This window comes from Anoplopoma fimbria, chromosome 19 (assembly GCF_027596085.1).
Source record: "Anoplopoma fimbria isolate UVic2021 breed Golden Eagle Sablefish chromosome 19, Afim_UVic_2022, whole genome shotgun sequence".
Taxonomy (NCBI): domain Eukaryota; kingdom Metazoa; phylum Chordata; class Actinopteri; order Perciformes; family Anoplopomatidae; genus Anoplopoma; species Anoplopoma fimbria.
In genome coordinates, this window is record NC_072467.1 from 5739308 (window position 1) to 5758426 (window position 19119).

At 38.6% G+C, this 19119-nt stretch overlaps 1 protein-coding gene across 2 annotated transcripts; it reads left to right on the forward strand.

Moving 5' to 3' along the window:
• The first annotated feature begins 3561 nt into the window (after positions 1–3561).
• On the forward strand, positions 3562–14202 carry kras (v-Ki-ras2 Kirsten rat sarcoma viral oncogene homolog). Of its 2 annotated transcripts, XM_054619260.1 has the most exons (6): positions 3562–3845; positions 6127–6244; positions 7101–7279; positions 7753–7912; positions 9507–9631; positions 11731–11803. In XM_054619260.1, exons 2-5 carry the CDS (start codon positions 6134–6136, stop codon positions 9624–9626), a joined length of 570 nt encoding a protein of 189 aa, XP_054475235.1. In that variant the 5' UTR covers positions 3562–3845; positions 6127–6133; the 3' UTR covers positions 9627–9631; positions 11731–11803. The 2 variants fall into 2 exon arrangements, with proteins under 2 accessions (XP_054475235.1, XP_054475236.1); XM_054619261.1 differs by lacking the exon at positions 9507–9631 and having other exon boundaries at positions 3568–3845; positions 11731–14202.
• Positions 14203–19119: the final 4917 nt, after the last annotated feature.

Below are 19119 nucleotides of genomic sequence, written 5' to 3' on the forward strand. Positions count from 1 at the left end.
GATAGATGGATAGATAGATAGATAGATAGATAGATAGATAGATAGATAGATAGATAGATGGATGGATGGATGGATGGATGGATGGATGGATGGATGGATGGATGGATGGATGGATGGATGGATGGATGGATGGATGGATGGATGGATGGATAGATAGATAGATAGATAGATAGATAGATAGATAGATAGATAGATAGATAGATAGATAGATAGGATAGGATAGATAGATAGGTGGGTGGATGGATGGATGGATGGATGGATGGATAGATAGATAGATAGATAGATAGATAGATAGATAGATAGATAGATAGATAGATAGATAGATAGATAGATAGATAGATAGATAGATAGATAGATAGATAGATAGATAGATAGATAGATAGATATTTTTTTATTTTCGTGTCATGCACAAAACGTGCCCAACCCTCATGGGTTTACAAGACACCAACAATACAGCTGCAGTGGATCCACATCTCATCAGGTCACATTTGATTACAAAACAACCGGTTGCTTCACCGCTCAATCTTAAACAAAACATTCTGCTCTCTCCCAGGCCTGGCAAATAAAATCTGCTACAAAGAAGGTATACTATACCAATGCCATATCATACAATTGCAACACATACATTTTAAATTCAAATGATGAAAAATGCCATGCATTTAAAACACAGTAGCATATATTGGCATACCATAAAGGCAAAGTAGGATACATTCCATTTGAAATGAGGAACAAACAAACTGTCATGACGCATGTATTGAATAGGGATATGAAAAAGCCAAATTTCGTAGAATGCTTTTTTGTTACGCATCATAAATGTAAGTAATGTAAAACACACAATAGTGCTCACTCTATACTTCCAACACTAGATCTTACTGGGCTAAACAGCAGACTTACACTGGTAATCATTTTACCACTTCACCTGACATAAAAATACATGCATAAACTTTTTGCAAAAGATATAGATGTATTAAAACATAGAGTACATTCATCTAGCGCAGCTGATGGACCTTTGACTATGGGACCATACATCAGTGGAGACATACTGCCCTCTTGTGACCGCACATACTCTCCTGTATTAAAAACATACTAGCTTGATGTGTCGAGTCTCTAAATATGGTCTTTTATCATCCATGCGGTCGGTTGATGAGTGGTGTAATCAGCAGGTCTTACTGCTCTTTGGTCATTAAGTCTGGCTATAGGACTATAGTCCTTGATCAAGATTAAGATTGTATTCACTGTACATCAAGTCACTTCTTACTGTTGCAATATATTCTTCAATATACTAAAGGGCATTTTATGTAAGTGAAAAAAATCATTCTAAAAAATATGCCATTATAGATCCTTTCCACGGTAGACATTTTAGCAGCAGGAAATCACAGGCCTTTCTAATGATGTTAACGATGCCTATTCCTGTGAGTCACCATGTCTGACATGAAATGCAGCCATCATTATCGTTATTAGGTACATCTTTGATTTCACTGCCATGAGATTTCAAAATGCCTGCTGCAAAAATAAGTTATACCTTTGTAAGATAAATGGTTTTCTCGTGTATATTATATTATATGTTAACGGAAATGGTGTCAATTATTTACGCTGGCTTTTATAGGGATTTTACACAAATCCAATTCTTGCATTGAAGTTGTGTATCTATTGGACCAACAGGTAAAACTAGAGAAGGAACATGCCCCATCATCGGGGAAACAAGTCCCAGATTATATTCACACTAAATTCACATTTGGAAACTGTAACTGACAGTAAATTATATTTGTGAGCGTAATATGTATGTCCATAGTGATATGCATAAAGAAATAGAATGATTAATTACCATGTAATATGGTGTAGATGGGAATCTATTCTTATTCATGTGTAACCCTTATTTAATTGATGTACATTGTATTTTCACATACTTTTGCATTCTGTTGGGCAGATTTATCTCTTTCTCAGTACTATTTTTTTTTTTTAAATGTATTAATTGTTTTTGTTTTGCATCTAACTACAACTAAATGCTGTCGGATAAATGCACAGTGCATCTTTTTGAGATGTAGATACAATAAACTGGTATGCTCTCACAAAATAAGAATATCAATAATAAATTCTATCTTTTTTTTGTTGTATAGTATGTGTATTTATTGTCTGTGTAGTTGTATAGTATGTGTATTTATTGTCTGTGTCTGTAGCTGTATAGTATGTGTATTTATTGTCTGTGTAGTTGTATAGTATGTGTATTTATTGTCTGTGTAGTTGTATAGTATGTGTATTTATTGTCTGTGTAGTTGTATAGTATGTGTATTTATTGTCTGTGTAGTTGTATAGTATGTGTATTTATTGTCTGTGTCTGTGTAGTTGTATAGTATGTGTATTTATTGTCTGTGTCTGTAGTTGTATAGTATGTGTATTTATTGTCTGTGTCTGTGTAGTTGAGCTGCTGCAACACTTGAATTTCCCCCATGGGGATCAATAAAGGAATATAATAATTAATAAAGGAATATAATAATAATTCCAGTCTGAAAAGAAATTATACAATACCATCTAATCTCTGCTTACAATACGTGGTCGTTATAGCCCAAATTGTCAGCCTCTCACAATTTCAAATTATGATCTTTTTAATGAAAACAACTCTGAATATAATTTTCTATTGAAATTAGCCTTCACTTCTTTTTAAAATCCCAAACATAGTTGTGGTCCCTATGGAGGCTGTACAGCTTGAGAACTACCAGACGAGTCAACAGTGACCTCTAGTGTCTCTGAGTGACGTAAAAACATGCGTAAAAACGGTGCATCGTCTTTTTTGTTTGTATTTTATGCTCTTTTAAACCGCTTCTATTTTCTGTATTGCTGCTACAGGCCATTATATTTGCCGGATAGTATTTAATATAAACCATACCATTTTTTTGCGACTTTTAAAATAGATATTCCCTCGTAAGTACCCCCGTAGTGAAATAACTACGTATCTACCAACTGGATAAAATGTAGATCAATGTATATTCTGCCTTCAGTGGCCTTATTCAGGATGGTTTTTTGTTTTGAGCCTGTGTTTTGTTACTAAACGTATGTATTTATTATGCGCATTAAGTGCGCAGGAAGCAGCCTTGTGAACACTTTGGAAAACTGACAAGGGATTGCCAAATCATTTCCTTGCCTGGGAATGACGTCCCTCCAGCACAATTCGGTTATATTTAGAGCCTATATATAGAGGAGTCGCCCCCTAGGCTTTATTGACTCTGCAGCAGGCAGCAGCAAGGGATCATGGTACTGAGAGGAGACTGACACCATGTGACCCACATAGTTAGGATATTGTTTGTGATATTTAAATAATAAATATGAATCACTCTGTCTGGCTTCCATACAGATGTCTTTTATTTAAACCTAGTGACATTTGCATACAGCCTACACAATTTGTTACAACAGCAACAGAGGCAACCAGGGTTTATATAAATACTGTTTTTAATTAAACATGTACATAAAAAATCAGTAGTGTATTTACAAAGAACACAAAAAAGAGTATTGTTTCCCACATTGCGACACAAAGTCGAGTGATATGACCCAAACCGGTTGAAATCTCCAGCTATGCTTTCTGGGTAAAGTGCGCCCCGGTATCCGCCCATATTCGCTGAAGCAGGCCAACCTGAGCAGCAAGGCCGGACGCTGGATCAAATGGAAAGTTCAATCGATTAATTTGCCCACTTTTCTCGCATGTTCCCACTTGCTTCTGATACGAGGTAGACCGACTTAAATGCGGGCGTTTCGGTGTGAAATAGGAAATGCAGAGATCGTGTGAAACGAGAGGATTATCAGCGTGACTTGTTTGGTCGCTACTTCGGACGCGGAACTCCACTCGCTAAAAGGTAAAACAAATGGATACAATTAATACACGCGTGTCACTTTCAGCTTTGTTGCCACATTGTGTCCACCAATTTAGTACGTAGGTCTGTTTGTCTGCCATGTAGCCACTGAATAATAGCATTATAGTGGGAGTATTCATTTTCGCTGGTAGTGCAAACTACGCCCAATTGTTAACCTAACGCCTGGCCCTGCAATGCAGACCTTTGGGTTAGCCTGTCAATGGCGGCTTCAGATCCACCACCCTTCCCCTTTGAATGAATGGTACTACGTCTGTCTGGGCACACTGTCCAAGCAATGCTGTATTAATGAACTACTCTTTTGTAAATCACATGAGGTTAGCTTTCAGAGGCGGGTAGCTTATATTTGAGGCCATGGGCGAGCTCCTATGCTAAGCTAGCAGCCTGGTTATTTAAACACAGCGCTCACAGGTTTTCTCACACAACCAATCTGGCAACCCTGCGGGCACAAGCCAGTGGATTTAAATCAAATTCCTCTCGACTTTAAAGCCTGCTGTGGGTGTTGTTGCCTGCTTGGACACAACGCAGGGGCTTTCATTGAAAGGCCTTCATTATCCTCGGTTAAATCACACAAGTGATGAACTGTTACAAAGTAGCCTTCTATAAATTCATAGCTGCTAATTAGTGGCACATTTCTCTGTTAAGGTCTGTGTGGGTCATTCTCCTGGAGTGGTATTGTTTGACACATGTTGTCATCTATTAGGAATAAACCTGTCGCCAATAATGCAGTGACATTAAATAGATGGTGTTTTCACAAGGCAAACGACGACAATGACAGTGACAGTCACATTTTTAAGGAAATTATTATTTCCCCTCCATTTAAATCCAACAGCATCATAACTTCACCACAGTTTTAGGCATCAAACCGCAAGCTACACTCTGTATATAGCAACGTGTTTGAACTATACACAACACAAATGAGGGTGAGAAAACTGAGTTAACCTGTTATTGGACCTTAAATAATATAATAATGTATCCCCCATAACATCCCAGTCGCTGAAAACACACTACACATGTGCTACGTTCAGCCATTCAAAGACACTTGCACTGCCTATTTAGATGATAAGTTATTATATTTCGACAGGTATGGCAAGCATTTGTTGGAAGTGTTGCTGAAATGGTGTGTGACATTGTCAGTTGTCTTATCTGTTTGTGTAAATATATATATATATATATATATATATATATATATATATATATATATATATATGTATATGTGTGAAAGTCACAGACGGTGTTGGGCAGAATATTTGACATACAGCTGAGCATTTTAGGTGTAGTAAAAGTAAACCTATGTCAGCCAAATACCTATCGAACCACATTCTCGGTTTTGTTTGTTTAGAAAAGGCAATGATATTCAGTGGAACTCCTCCCTGTCTGCAGGCTGTGCAGAGCCATGAGCAGTGTGTACTGTAACTTCTGAAAAGGCCAGCTGCCACTATTGATGGGTGCTGCTCCACAAAGCCATCAGACAGTAGAGAGCCTCTCAGTTGCTTGTCAATTTTGGAGCCTTAATGTAATGCCATGGATTTCTGCCTGGGGTTAGTTTCTGTGGTGTGGCTGCTACTCAGAAAAAAATACCACTGAATGTGTTGCTAGATCCAGACATTTGAAAAGGTGTACTGTGTATTTATTACTATATGTATTTATTTTCTTTACCACCTGATAATTTGTGAAATGAAGCTTTTTTTTTTTGTGTGTGTCTTAGAAACAGTTATATGGGATATGTCAGCATTTGATTTTCATTTTGAGGGCTTATGATTTTTATATGAAAACTTTTTCTGATTCAGTAACAGTTTGTCAGTGTTTATATTCCCTTATTTGCACAACATCTCTTGCATATGAACTTTAATATCCTCTGTGTTGTGGTTGTTTCTTCTGCTAGCTTCTTGTTGAATCTTAAGATGGGCATTTTCTAAATGAAAAGCAAAATAAACGTGATGGCATGGCATCTATTTTCCAGTGAATCAGCAGTGTTATTAAAATAATAAAAAATTTCCGAGCAAGGTGGAATGCATATTTCCAAGTAAGCCGGTAGCTTGTCAGACAGATATGAAGGGCAGCAAATGTAGTTAATTGACAAAATAGTTTTAACCTAATTGATGAGTTTTAATGCAGAGAGGTTTATGCATCTGAGAAATTCACTTATATTCTTTTCCTTTTAAGGCTTTGTATTCTTGTACAAGAATAATTGATGGTGTGCCAGATGACTGTCTGTGGAAATATCTGAGTATAATGTGATATCTTTTATTTTTTTCCCCCACAGGTGAATCATGACAGAATATAAGCTGGTAGTGGTGGGAGCTGGTGGTGTTGGCAAGAGCGCACTTACTATTCAGCTCATCCAGAATCACTTTGTGGATGAATATGACCCCACCATCGAGGTAAAGAAACTTTGTGTGTGCATGCATATGTTTGCTCTCAAGTTCATTACTGTGTCTCTGGTTTTGTATCTTTATCGGTAAAGGGGCACAACAATGAGAAATTACTTGCAGCATGTTCTTCTGGTTTGTCTTTAAAGACTTCAAACAGGTTTTTAATAACTTTCCATGCACGTCTGCTTGCCTGCTTTCTCAGGGGGGGCAACCTATGCTGAGTAAACACAGTCTCATTGTGATATCAATCCATTATTTATAGGCCATTGCAGGTTAGAGCTCCAGTATAGATTATTTGAATACAAGTTAGGTCTGAAACAAAGTCTACTCACTGGATCAGATGGTAATTGTTTGTGTTGGATCCGATTGAGTGTGGCCATCAGTGTGATGAAAAGCTGGAGTGCTTTGTCACAGTGGAAATTAAGTCTTGAGGTCTGCTGGAAAATGGAGTGACCTACTACAGCTAGAGGAGGGCAGAGTTTAAATGCAGTTCTGTGGCGTCTTTCAACAAAGTCATATCAACACAATCCTCTCATGATGAAGCAATGTAGACAAGCCAGTTGCTTATACGTTAAGTAAAATTCTACATTACTTGGGATTATTGTGATATCAATTGATATTCTAATCACCAAGCCATTATAAGAACTAAGGTTAATAAAAAAGTATGTTGAATTTTGGAAAGCCATGCACTGTATCCAGCTAGATGTTTGAACCCACTCATCATACACTTAAGTAAAAAGAGAATAAATAATTATTTAATTCTGTCATCCACAACCCATCTGTTGATCTTTTTATTAAGCTGATATATGGACACTCGGCCCACTGAATCCCATAATTTTAATCGCTGTCTGACCTCCTCTTCCAGGACTCCTACAGAAAGCAGGTTGTGATCGATGGAGAGACGTGTCTGCTGGACATCCTGGACACTGCAGGTCAGGAGGAGTACAGCGCCATGAGGGATCAGTACATGAGGACAGGGGAGGGCTTCCTCTGTGTCTTTGCCATCAACAATACCAAGTCCTTCGAAGACATTCACCACTATAGGTGAGCTAAGTGACTAAAGGTTTGCAGGCTTTTGACTCTGTGTGAAGGCAGGGTTTTAATCACAGTTAAAATGGAGAATATTTCAGGGCATCCTTGTGGCCTAAGGGTGTAAGGTGCTGATTATGTAATCGCAATGTCCCTGAGGTTTCCAGACTGATTTTAAGTCAGTTTGGGAACCTCTGTTGTATGTAATTCCCCTTTGTCTCGAACCCTTTTTTTCTTGACACATTGTCTAGAAACAGTCAAACTGCTTGGACATTTTTATACATTAAGTGACAAGATTGGATGTCTTAATAGGTTTCAGCATTTGGGCAAAAGCCAAATAAAGGACATATTTTGACTCTGATTATGAACTATTTCTATATAGGCTTTATTTTTATTTATTTTTTACATCACTTTAAATAGCCATTGGAGTATTGCCTCAATTGGAATTATAATCCAATGAAATTTCTATTGTGTCTGTCAATGTCCAGAGAACAGATTAAGCGGGTGAAGGACTCTGAGGACGTCCCCATGGTGTTGGTGGGGAACAAGTGTGACCTCCCGTCCCGGACAGTGGACACCAAGCAGGCTCAGGACTTAGCACGCAGCTACGGCATTCCCTTTATCGAGACATCAGCCAAAACCAGACAGGTGAGAGTCCAGTTCAAGGCAGCCACGCCCTCAAGACTCAAACAGTTTAGTGTTTCTGTCTGTCACGTTACTGCTGGAATATTCAACTACAGGTTTGTAGTGGGTATGAATGCATATGGTCTCAGGGGTATTGGCTTGATGGGCATAGCAGTCCTATAAATTTATGAAATCTAATTTTATTCTTCCAGACAGTTTAAGCTGATAGTCATTTTGACAAGTGTTCTTGAAAAGGCACTTGGATCACAAGAAAAGTTAAAGTTTTGAGTCATGTGGTGCTGTTGATTTGTGTCAAATCTAATGGTCTTTTTTTATAATGTTGCTTGGAAATGTCTCGTGCAATACACTGCTCATCCTTAATCCTCTTTGGTTAATTTCATTTTTTTAATTTATGGGTGATGACTTAATCATTGCATGCTACTTTGTCACGGTTATATGAAATGACTTCACCATAAGGGCCGTCTGCAGAGGATCCTGCATTATAAATAATCAGTAAATGTGTGTTAAGCATGAAAGGACAAACTGTCGGTAATTTCTCAGGGGTTAATGATTCTGCTTACTGTGACTGGGTTTCCTTCGAAGATTTGCCATGTCTCATCAAGTGGTGTGTGCTGTGAGCATGGGCTTAGGTGGCTGACTGACTGACACAGGGCTCTGTAAACACATCCTTTCCTGGTCTCTCAGACCTGGGGTGAATCACGGCTCCTTCTGGTGTGGGGGAAATTAATGACACAATGATTAATTTCTTACAGCTCTGTTCACCTATTCCTACATGACTATACCAATAATTCACTATCCACACTGTGCTGCTGCTGTTGGACCAGCAACATTCTCTTGCACAGCGACCAGGTGTTTGCCAAGTCTCAGTGATTTCATCTTACTTCTCTGGGAAATCTCCCACTTACAGTATATTGCATAATCAAAATATTCTCTTAATGCATGCACTTCACCTTTTATATCAGGCTAGACAGTTAAAGTGATACTCCACCGTCACCCTTTCAGTGTCACTCACCCACTGGAGGCTTAAAATATGTCTGTTTTAAAGTTTACAGTTTTATTTTTTTTAGTTAAGTTTGAATTGATTCCTGCGATGAAACCTAAAATCCTCAAACAACACCTGCACCATGTTAAGCCTCCACCTCCACGTTCTAAACAATTAGCAATGTGCCAAAATACAACTAAGTGCACTTCTTCTGTAAGAGCTTCAAAGAGGGCTATTACACAACTCAGGAATTTTTTATTTTATTTCGCTGCCTTCTGGCAAAATGATGATTTTTAAGGAACACTTTGATACTTTTTTCCTGCCACGTAAGCCATTGGAATTCTATAAAGCCACTCTTCATTGAGAAGAAAGGAAACGGAGAACCTTTCCATGCTTAAAAAGGAGTTGGTCACAGGAGGTGAGTGTTTGGAGTTCACAAGATGAAGTTTCGGTGGAGTATCACTTTATAAGGCAGGCCAGACATTGCAGGTAGACCCACCTCAAAACATCAGTCTGCTTCCCTCCTTTTGTATCTGTAAGCTGTAACACATGCACCCATACAGTATGTCCTCCTGTATTCCTCAACATTGAGGGAAGTTGTGTCTCATGCTGCAGAGAGTGGAAGATGCCTTTTACACTCTGGTACGGGAGATCAGGCTGTACCGGCTCAATAAGCTCAGCAAGGAAGAAAAGACTCCGCGCTGTGTCAAGCTTAAAAAGTGTGTTGTGATGTGAAAGGGGTAAGTGTATGCAGCCGCGCGCCCATCAGCTCTCTGTGTGTGTGTGTGTATGTGTGTATGTTTGTGCGTTGGTGGGGATTGTGGAGAAGGCAATGGGAGAGGACACGCAGTGAGAGCTGTTGCTTTATGGTTCTCAAAGCCAACCTGCTGGTTTCTACTGGGGCTGTGGTGGAGCTCTAACGAGGCTGAAACAGCTGATTATTTCTCCCCTTTTCAGTGTCTCTGTGTATCACCGCTGATTATTATTTAAGGCCGTTTTCATACTGGGTTTGGTTGACTCGAGTCTCAACGTGAGTTTGACTGCCCCACCCCCCTTTTCCTAACCATATACCTTATGAAGGTGCAGGCCTTTTGACTTTGTTTCCTTAAGGAAGTGATGACAGTAAGCATTTAGATGTGTGCAAAATGTGAGCATGATTGAAGTAATAGAGCTGTCTGAAAACAAAAAAAATAACCAAACACTACTACTTTTACTCTACTGGTGGAAACACTTGAACATGGCATCACTTTGGGTTCATAATCCTCTGCTCATACACCAGTGAGGTATTTTATATTTCCTCTTTTGTTGGAAAAATACCAGTGAAACATACAGGTATTACTGTGAGAAAATAATTTCTTGCACACAGGCCATGCTACAGTTGGCGTAGAGACAATAAGATAACCCCCTTGAGGTTGACTTGGTCTGCACTCATGTTCAGAAAAGGTGAATTACCAGGCGACTTGTTCCCAGATTCTGCCTTAACGTCTAGTTCAGAATTGTCCCAAGCTCTTGAAATCAACATGACGAAAGGGGTGTGGGCAGGGGAGCCAACGTGTGTTATTAAAGGAGATTATGCAAATCTGGGACCAAATCATGTGCTGATGTTTCCAAGGAGGATGTGGTCCAAGAAACTGGCAGATATAATGTGAACAAAAATTGTGTGTTTGTGGGTGAGGTGTTTTTTTTTTTTTTTATTTTGCAGCCACAAATCCCCTGATCTTTCTTTCCTTCCCTGCTGTCTCTTTTTTCACAACCTGAAGTGACCTCAGGCTCTTTACTCTGCTGCTCCTTGCAGAGTCATCATCACTGTAATTGCACTAAACAAACTGTTCGCGTATTCACGCATTTGCCTCTTTGTGGCATCAACAGACACCAGCTGTATTTACATGGAGCATATTATTCACTGATAATCAGAATAAGAGCTCAGCAAGAATATAAAAGCCTCATTTTAAGACTTCATTCAGAATAAATTGGCTTGACTTAAATCAAAGCTGTTCACCTGCGAAAGTCGTGCCACTCTCTTTATTTGTTGCTTATGAGTTATCTCCCATTTTTCTGGATGTTGCATCTTTTCCACAGAAACAATCTTTTTATAAAATAGTTTTAGGTAAATAACAGAAGGCTCGCCTGTCCACATAGATTATTGCAAACTTAATCAGGACAACTGTAGCGGCCATTTAAACATGCTGTAGGAGTTGTACATTTGGATTGATCACATTCAACAGTAAAGAAATTGGCTCATGTAACTGCAGCTGCTGTCAGTGTTGTTGTCAGTGGGAACAGTGACATTCACCCGGGAAATACATTAATTATGTTTGATCTGTACTTTATTCACCGGTGTCTCACACAGCCTAAAATGGATGAGAAATGCACCTGCACTCTGATCTTTGTCATGCTGATGTACACTTTGTCATTAACCAAGATGATTTGGGGGGGGATTTAAGTTTAAGCTTTTGGTTTTGAATTAGAAAAAATACAAACAAATTATGCAATTAAACTGTCATAGATATGAACATTTTCAGACAAATACTTATGTTTCTTTGGCACTGGATCAAGTCAAGGCTACACATCAGTTTGATATTAAAGATTGGAGTGTTGATTGGAGTTTAAGCTGTCCAAATAATGTTTTAATAATAATGGAATTTCTCTTTTAAATTCAGCAGATTTTAAAATATCACCTCTAAATCAAAGAACATTGTCAATCTTCTGAATGGTTTCAGACTGTGTAATTTTTGTTTATTTCATATATTTTTTTATGTTGGCAATCACTGGTATTCTGATATGAAAATAATAACGTGACACTCAATAATACATTCTTTTTATTGTTTTGTTTTTCTAGGGCGTTGATGATGCCTTTTACACATTAGTGAGAGAAATCCGCAAGCATAAGGAGAAGATGAGCAAGGAGGGCAAAAAGAAGAAAAAGAAGTCCAAGACAAAGTGTACGCTTATGTGAATAATCACCCCCTTTTCAAGACAGACTAAAAAGGAACTATGTTGAACAGTTAAAGTAATACATTTTGTACATTACACTAAATTATTAGCCTCTTTCTCAATACCCACCATACTGAATACTAAACCTGACCCTTTTCTGCCTTTCTATTATTTGCTACTTGGACACCAATAAGCTTTTTTTTTTCAGTTTAGTGCCAGTTGCCCGCATGTGTTGGTCCAACAGTTCGATTTTATAGGATGATTTGGATACCTTTTTATATACCTATACAGCTAATAGCATCACAACTCATGTTTGAAAATTATTAATTACCAAGTCGTCGTCGTCCCCCCCTTGCTTTAAAGGTCATGACCTATAAAAGTTCTGTAATGCCCTTTTTAAAGTTTGGGATGCCAAAGAATGAATTTTCATCCAGATTCTTGAGACAAAAACATATGAGGAAAGGACCAACATTCAGCCTGATGAGATCCAAATGTCCCAGCCACTGTGTAATTGCCTCCTTTTAGGTATGACTTAGTAATGTCACTGATATAAGTATGCATGCAAACTCCTACTCCTGTCCTAATGTTTTAACACCCTAATTAGCTATTCATTATTTTGCAATTTGTCAATGCTTTGTACTGTGGGGAGTGATTTCTTGCCTACATGAGATGTATTTTTTTTTTTTTTTTTTTTTTTTTTTTTTTTTGCATGAAATGTGTCCTAGATGACATGGGTATTACAAACATCCTCTATTTGATACATTTAACACAGTCAGCAATGAGGAACTCTGATCCAAGTGGAAACCATACGGTCTTGTTTTTCTGGCTTATTAGAGTAATCATTCTTTGCTTTTGTGAGTAAGAAATGGGCCATTTTAGCTTGATTAATTAAAAATTCATAGTTACAGATTTCCCCCCCTCCTGTTTTTGGATGATAAAACAAGACTAGCAGCCAGTTTTGGAGTTGGCCAGAGTCATTTTATGTTGCAGGAATTCGTGCCTCATGATAGATAATATCGAGCTGATTGTTGGACCTCACTGGCCAAATATTGCCTGTTTCTCTTTACTCTGAGGCTTGCCTGCAGGATTGTTTAATTTATCCTGACAATAATCATTTCTTTGCTATTTGTTACAAAACAGTTAAAGAGTTCTCCTGTCAACATCCTCGCAATTGAGGTGTCATATTTGAACAGAATGAGGATCGTTTATCAGCTCTTAATTCAATGTTGGTTAGGTTTTCAATTTGACGATTCATGATTCTCCAGTAGCTGGCCATAGAAGTGTCCTGCCTTGCACATTTTCCTAAGCTGTTGACTTGTTTGTTTGTGACTGCCTAGAAAGCAGAATGCATCTTTTGAGCAGATTTCAGGAACATTTCTCTTGGTGTGGTGTCACAGAGGTTGTATAAAATGTTGTCCAAATGGAGTTTCAGATTCTTCCTTTTTGCCGAGCTTTTGAAAGAGTTTTTGAATTCATTTTTTTTCAAGTGTTGAAATTGTTTGGTGGGCTGCCTTTCAACAGAAATGATTGTCCAGCAAAGTAATTTATCAATTTTTCTCACAAAGCTTGTGTGTCGTGGTGGTGTAACTGGAACTGATGTTTGTAAATGAGGCAATAATTGCCATAAAATTGGTTTCTAGAGAAATTTGTTTAAAAAGCCCAAGTTTCTTTCCCAGGTCAAGCTGTATTTCCATCATATTTACAAGCTGTTCCACTGGGGATTTTTATTCGCCTTTTATGTTTGCATTAGGTGCTACATTTAGACAGTAGAAAGAGACCAGACAACATTTACTCGTGTTGTGTGCTCAAGAAATAGACAAAATGCTGTTCCAGGAGAGCAAAGTTATTGATACAGAAAATCCAGACATTATACATTTTGCTTTTGGGATTAATGAATTTTGACCCAGTTTATTATTACCTCTTTTTCCATTAAGTAGATAATAACTGTTGATACAATTTTAATTATGGAACCCTCTTGTTAACAAAACGGTTTCAAAAGTAGTTTTACTGAAATGTTTGAAATGTTCCTCTTCCTTTTATTGCGTGCCAACAGCTGATTTCTGAAATGTATCATTTATACCTGGATCATATTTTAACAACCTTTGTATAGTTGTGATACTGAAAGGTGCATATTTTGTAAATTGTGCTTCATTTTGTCCGTGTGTCTAAATGAATGTTGCTTTAATGGAGTTTCACTCCACTCTGTGTATGTGATTAGAGAGTGTGACTGGGTCCAGGTCTCGGTAAGTGAATGAATGAACACTTTACAACACACCTGTTGTGGGCAGTGTAGAGTGGTGATCTGATCTCATATGAGTCTATTTTTGCCATGAATCTCACCACTCCTATTTAATGTGTATTAAAGAACAAAGTAAAGAGGAACCTAACTTGTGTCTTTCTTTCTTAAATTGTCTTTTGCGTTTAATTCTTTTTAAAGTATGTTTGCTCCATCAACTGCTGGAGGACATGTTGACAATTATCATATAGAGACTTATATGCAGTATTATAAGCCTGTGAATTAACATTTTGATGGAGTTATATGGTTCATTATTTCTAACTCTATTTTGTCTTAAGATGATATTAATGTTGCCCAGCAGGTGGCACTGTTTACCTATTTTGACAGGTTTGACTCAGAAAGACCTCACAATCTATGAAGGGGCTATTCTACCAGCTGCCCACAGAGTGAGCCAAGATTAAGCGTTTACAAGTCATGTATATTTTCCAACTTGGACCAGGATTGAATACGCTCAGTCAATGAGCGAGAAAAAAAAATGCACAGGATTTCTCTGCTTCCATTTTTTTGGTGAGAAGAAATAATTTCATGCATTGTAAAGTTGAATATTATTGAGGTTTTAAAGGAAATGAGTTGTGTATTTTCCAAAATGAGCAACTATTTTATTTATCTCTATAACAGTGGCAGGAGGAGATATCAAAGTGGCTGTTTTTGTGGTGTATTGTAATTAAATAACTTTTGTCTATCAAAATAAGACCTATCATTGCTTTATTATCAAGCAATATATAACCTTGTGTCCTCCTTTGGAATGTGTGTTTGCAGTACAGCTTCAGCATGATGAACTTCCAATGTTCTTATGACTGCATGACACATGTTCACTGTAGCCAGACAATACCTATAAGCTGAATATCAATTAGATATTAATGGTGGTGGACTGGTAAGTTCTGCCCTTCACAGCAAGAAGCGGCCTGGGATCGACCCTGGCCAGGCTGGCCCTTCTGTGTGCAGTTAGCATGCTATCCACATGTCAGCGTGGGTTTCCTCAGGATTTGCTGGCTTATGCTCACTGTTTAAAGATCGTGACATTAGGTTAGGTTAATTGCTGACTCTAGGTTACCTGTGAATCTGAATGGTTGTCTGTGTTTATGTGTCAGCCCTTACCTGTCGCCCAATGTCAGCTGGGACTGGCTCCAGCCCGAGATTTGGTAACTTTGGTTTAATGTGATGTGTGGTGTTACTACAGTTGCAAAACAAAACAAAATATGCTTTATTTAAAATGTATAACTTTTTATTTTATTTGTACATTGTACATTGCGATTGTAAAGTCTAACTGAAATTGCCTACATTTAAACATTACAATCCTTGAATAATTTCAGATACAAAATCATACCAATACAGAGACAGTACAGAAGAGCACTATTGTCAACATATTTGTAGAGGTTTTTGGCATATTATGTTCATGCTTGGTATTTTAGAGGTCCACATAACTGCAATGTCACAGTTTAATAAGAAAGTCCCTCCCAACAAGCTCTTACTGCAACATTGACAGGAGATGTCCTCTGGCTTCAACAAGCAGGATTGTGTGGTAGAGGATTTGCTTGTTTAGCTATATTCTGTGAAAAGGAATGTCATGTAGCATCAACAACGTGATATTTATTCTTGCAGATTTTCAAGAAATAAATGCCAGCTAGATCATGACCAGAGACAGTATACACGCTTCAAAAGGACAGGTCTGTCTATGTGTCATATGCAGGCAATCCTGGGATAATTGGCTGCAAAACAATTCTTTGTGTAGAAGCAGCATGAATAGCTGTTTCCTGTTTTGGTTCACTGGCCAAAGTTGTTTATTGGTATCGTAGTTATGATGATCATTAATGAATACGTTTTATGCTGTTGGCCAAATATAAATTAAAAGTGGCAAGTGTTAATAGGTGTTTTGTCTAGCCATCTGAAAATTCTGTAATTATTCTACACTGGAGAGGCAGAATAGCCTTTTTCAAAGGAAGTTAAATTGTTTCCAAACTGTTGCTGTGAACAATATACTATGTTAACATATTGTGACAAGCTCTATTACTCTTTCTTCTTAAACAATGGGGCTATGGTGCCTGCCACATGGCAGCCAAGAGTGAAAAAAAAGAAAGGATATCTAATGAATTATGCAGAGGGAGCTTTCTCTCAGCCTGACAGTCTGAAACCAGCCTGGAGAAAATTGTAAGAGAAGTACGAGTCAGTGCAGCCATCACAAATCCCCCTCCCTCCCCCCTCCCCCAGGGACGGCCGAGGCCAAGGCCTGTCAGTCAAACTCCCCATCCCTGAACTGTAATCTGGGGACAGTGCTGAGAAGCCTGCAGGTCTGATAAAGCGCTGAAGAGATGCCCCAGAAACCAATCGGTGGCACTCTGGGCTCCTGTCAAGGAGAAGGGTGAGGAGCAAAAGACACAGCAAATGTTCCTAAATTGCTAACAACAAGCCGCGGACAGGCTCTACGCAGAAACAACACAACCCAGACTGGACTATCCATCTTCCTGCTTGGCCTGTGCACACTTTTTTGGAACGTGCTCAATCACAACCATCAGTTCTGACCCCAACGAATGCGCGCAGAGGGGTGAATTCACAATCATCTGACTGTCTGACCTCTGCCTTGTTAGTGCACAGAGCGAGAGAATTTCCTCTTTATTTTAATGAAGCATGGCTTTTCTCCCTGGCAGGCAGCTGAGTGTGGGGCAGCAAGAGCGTAGTGTGGTAATGAGAGGCCAGAAGGTTCAGGTGTCTTCAAACTGCTGCACATAGAGGAGACTTAATACAGACGTGTTTTCACCAGCCCTGGAGAAAACAGAGAGCTGGCTGAATATTCATGGGGCTGTGATGAATTGTGTTGCCTACAGCATCGTGCCACTTTAAAAGCCCTCATGCTGCTTCTTTTATCACAGGAGGTCCCTGCCACTGAACCTCACGGGCCACAACGCAGCGCCCCAGCATCCAACTACCAATTATCATCTGGGATCATTAACTTGTTATGTTGACACAAACACTGCAATTTCAGATGCCCTTCTTTAGTCAAATGACCCTATTCATGAGGAGTGGCTGGCTTAGTTGATTGGATTTTTTTCCTCACATGCCTTGCAATCACTCAACGAGTGATGTTTGGGCACAAAATTAATGAACACCGTGCAACACTTTGAACTGTGTGCGTGCTGTTTTTCGAGATGGGTAAACAAGCTTCATAATATCTTTCAAAGTATGCATCAGCATAGATTGATACAGTAATGGAATGCTGTTGAACGTTAATGCTTTGTTCCATTCAGGCAGCAATCTCCTTATAATGATGGTAAGTCAACAGGCAGAGAGATAAAGGAATGGAGGGACGGAGTGGGGTGAAAGGGTGGAAGGCCTGGGGATTGAGCAGCGTCATGTTCAGCAGCCCCAGACGGGTGATTCATACTAGCCTCATCACTGGCAACAGACAGGACATCCAGGCCTTTATTACCTTCATCCATCACGATCACTTCATCAATCTGAGCCCCAGTGAGCCAGCTTTCCAACCAGTCCCCAAACACCCATCCCAACGTGCTGCTGGACAGAGATTTACACCCACGCACTAACACCCTCTCCTTCTCTTACCACACACACAAAACAAGAGCGATGAGCTCACACAAATGCACGCAGGCACGCAGGCCTGCACGCACGCACGCACACACACACACACACACACACACACACACACACACACACACACACACACACACACACACACACACACACACACACACACACACACACACACACACAGGGAACGAGACAGAAAGAGAGGGAGTGTGTAAAGGCCATTCTGCAACCAGACGTGGTGTGAAGTTGTTCCCCTAAGGGCCTCTGTCTGACAGGCTATCCTGCATTCTGAGAGCCACTTACACTTTAGCCACATCATACCTCCTGCTGCTGCTCAATAATGTGTCAGGGGGGCATATCATGATGGATACACTAAACTGTAGGTGAAAATATTAAATGATTCCTACCGCTCTATTCATTAAAAATAACCTATAAACAATCCTGCAATAAATGCTACCTTGTTGTTGTTGCATAATCAGAGTGCTGGTGTTGAGTGAATTCTGGTAATTTTGAAGATTTGGGATTGCAGTATTGGTGTATGCAAATAAAATGTCAAACAAGGAATAGTATGACATAAAAAAGTTATTTTATAGTATTTCATTAAGGTGACAGTATAGTATGTAGTAAAAAAGTATTTATAAATATACATATATATATATATTTTTTCTATTTAATTATCCCAAAGCCATGTATGACCCATTGGGACTGAGGGCTCAGTTTCCAATGGTGCCCTGGTTATCATCCTTAATTCTATAATCACAAAACTATAAGATACAAATAAAAAAATGAAAAAAACAACAACCAGCAATAATCAGTTGTAACAATAACACATTCGGCTAAAAGACGTTATGGTATCTCCATTTATTGGACTCACAGACCACAATAATCAAAAGCAGTTTTTCCAAGTTTGGTTTGATTTGAGGGACCCCAAGAGCTGACCAATTTTTTTATATAGTCTGGTAGGGATTCGAACACCGTGAGGGATGTCAGGTAATTAGGTAGCTTTTGTGTGATTATTTTATAAACATACAGGTGCAAATGCTGTGTTCTCACAGACTTTTCATCAATCAATACCCCAAGGTACTTGTAGGAGGAATGTAGAAGTAGAAGAATAAAGCAGAGATTCATCAGCATAAAAATACAACTTACAGTGGTTAAAAGAGAAAAAAATATTAATTTACAAGGTGAAAATGAATGGACCTAAAAGGGAACCCTGCAATACACGTTTAGAATCCTTCATAGAAATGAGTTGAGTAGAGTCAGCAACAATAAATTAGGATATATATTGGTAATAGTATAGTATGTAAAAAGAAAGTAATAAAAAATTCAAAGTATAGTATTTCATAAAAAGTCATTGTATAGTATGTCAAAAATGTATTATACTATGAGATTTTCATGACTTTTTTTGTGACAAACTATAAAACATCCTTTTTGTAATGACTTTTAAGACACACT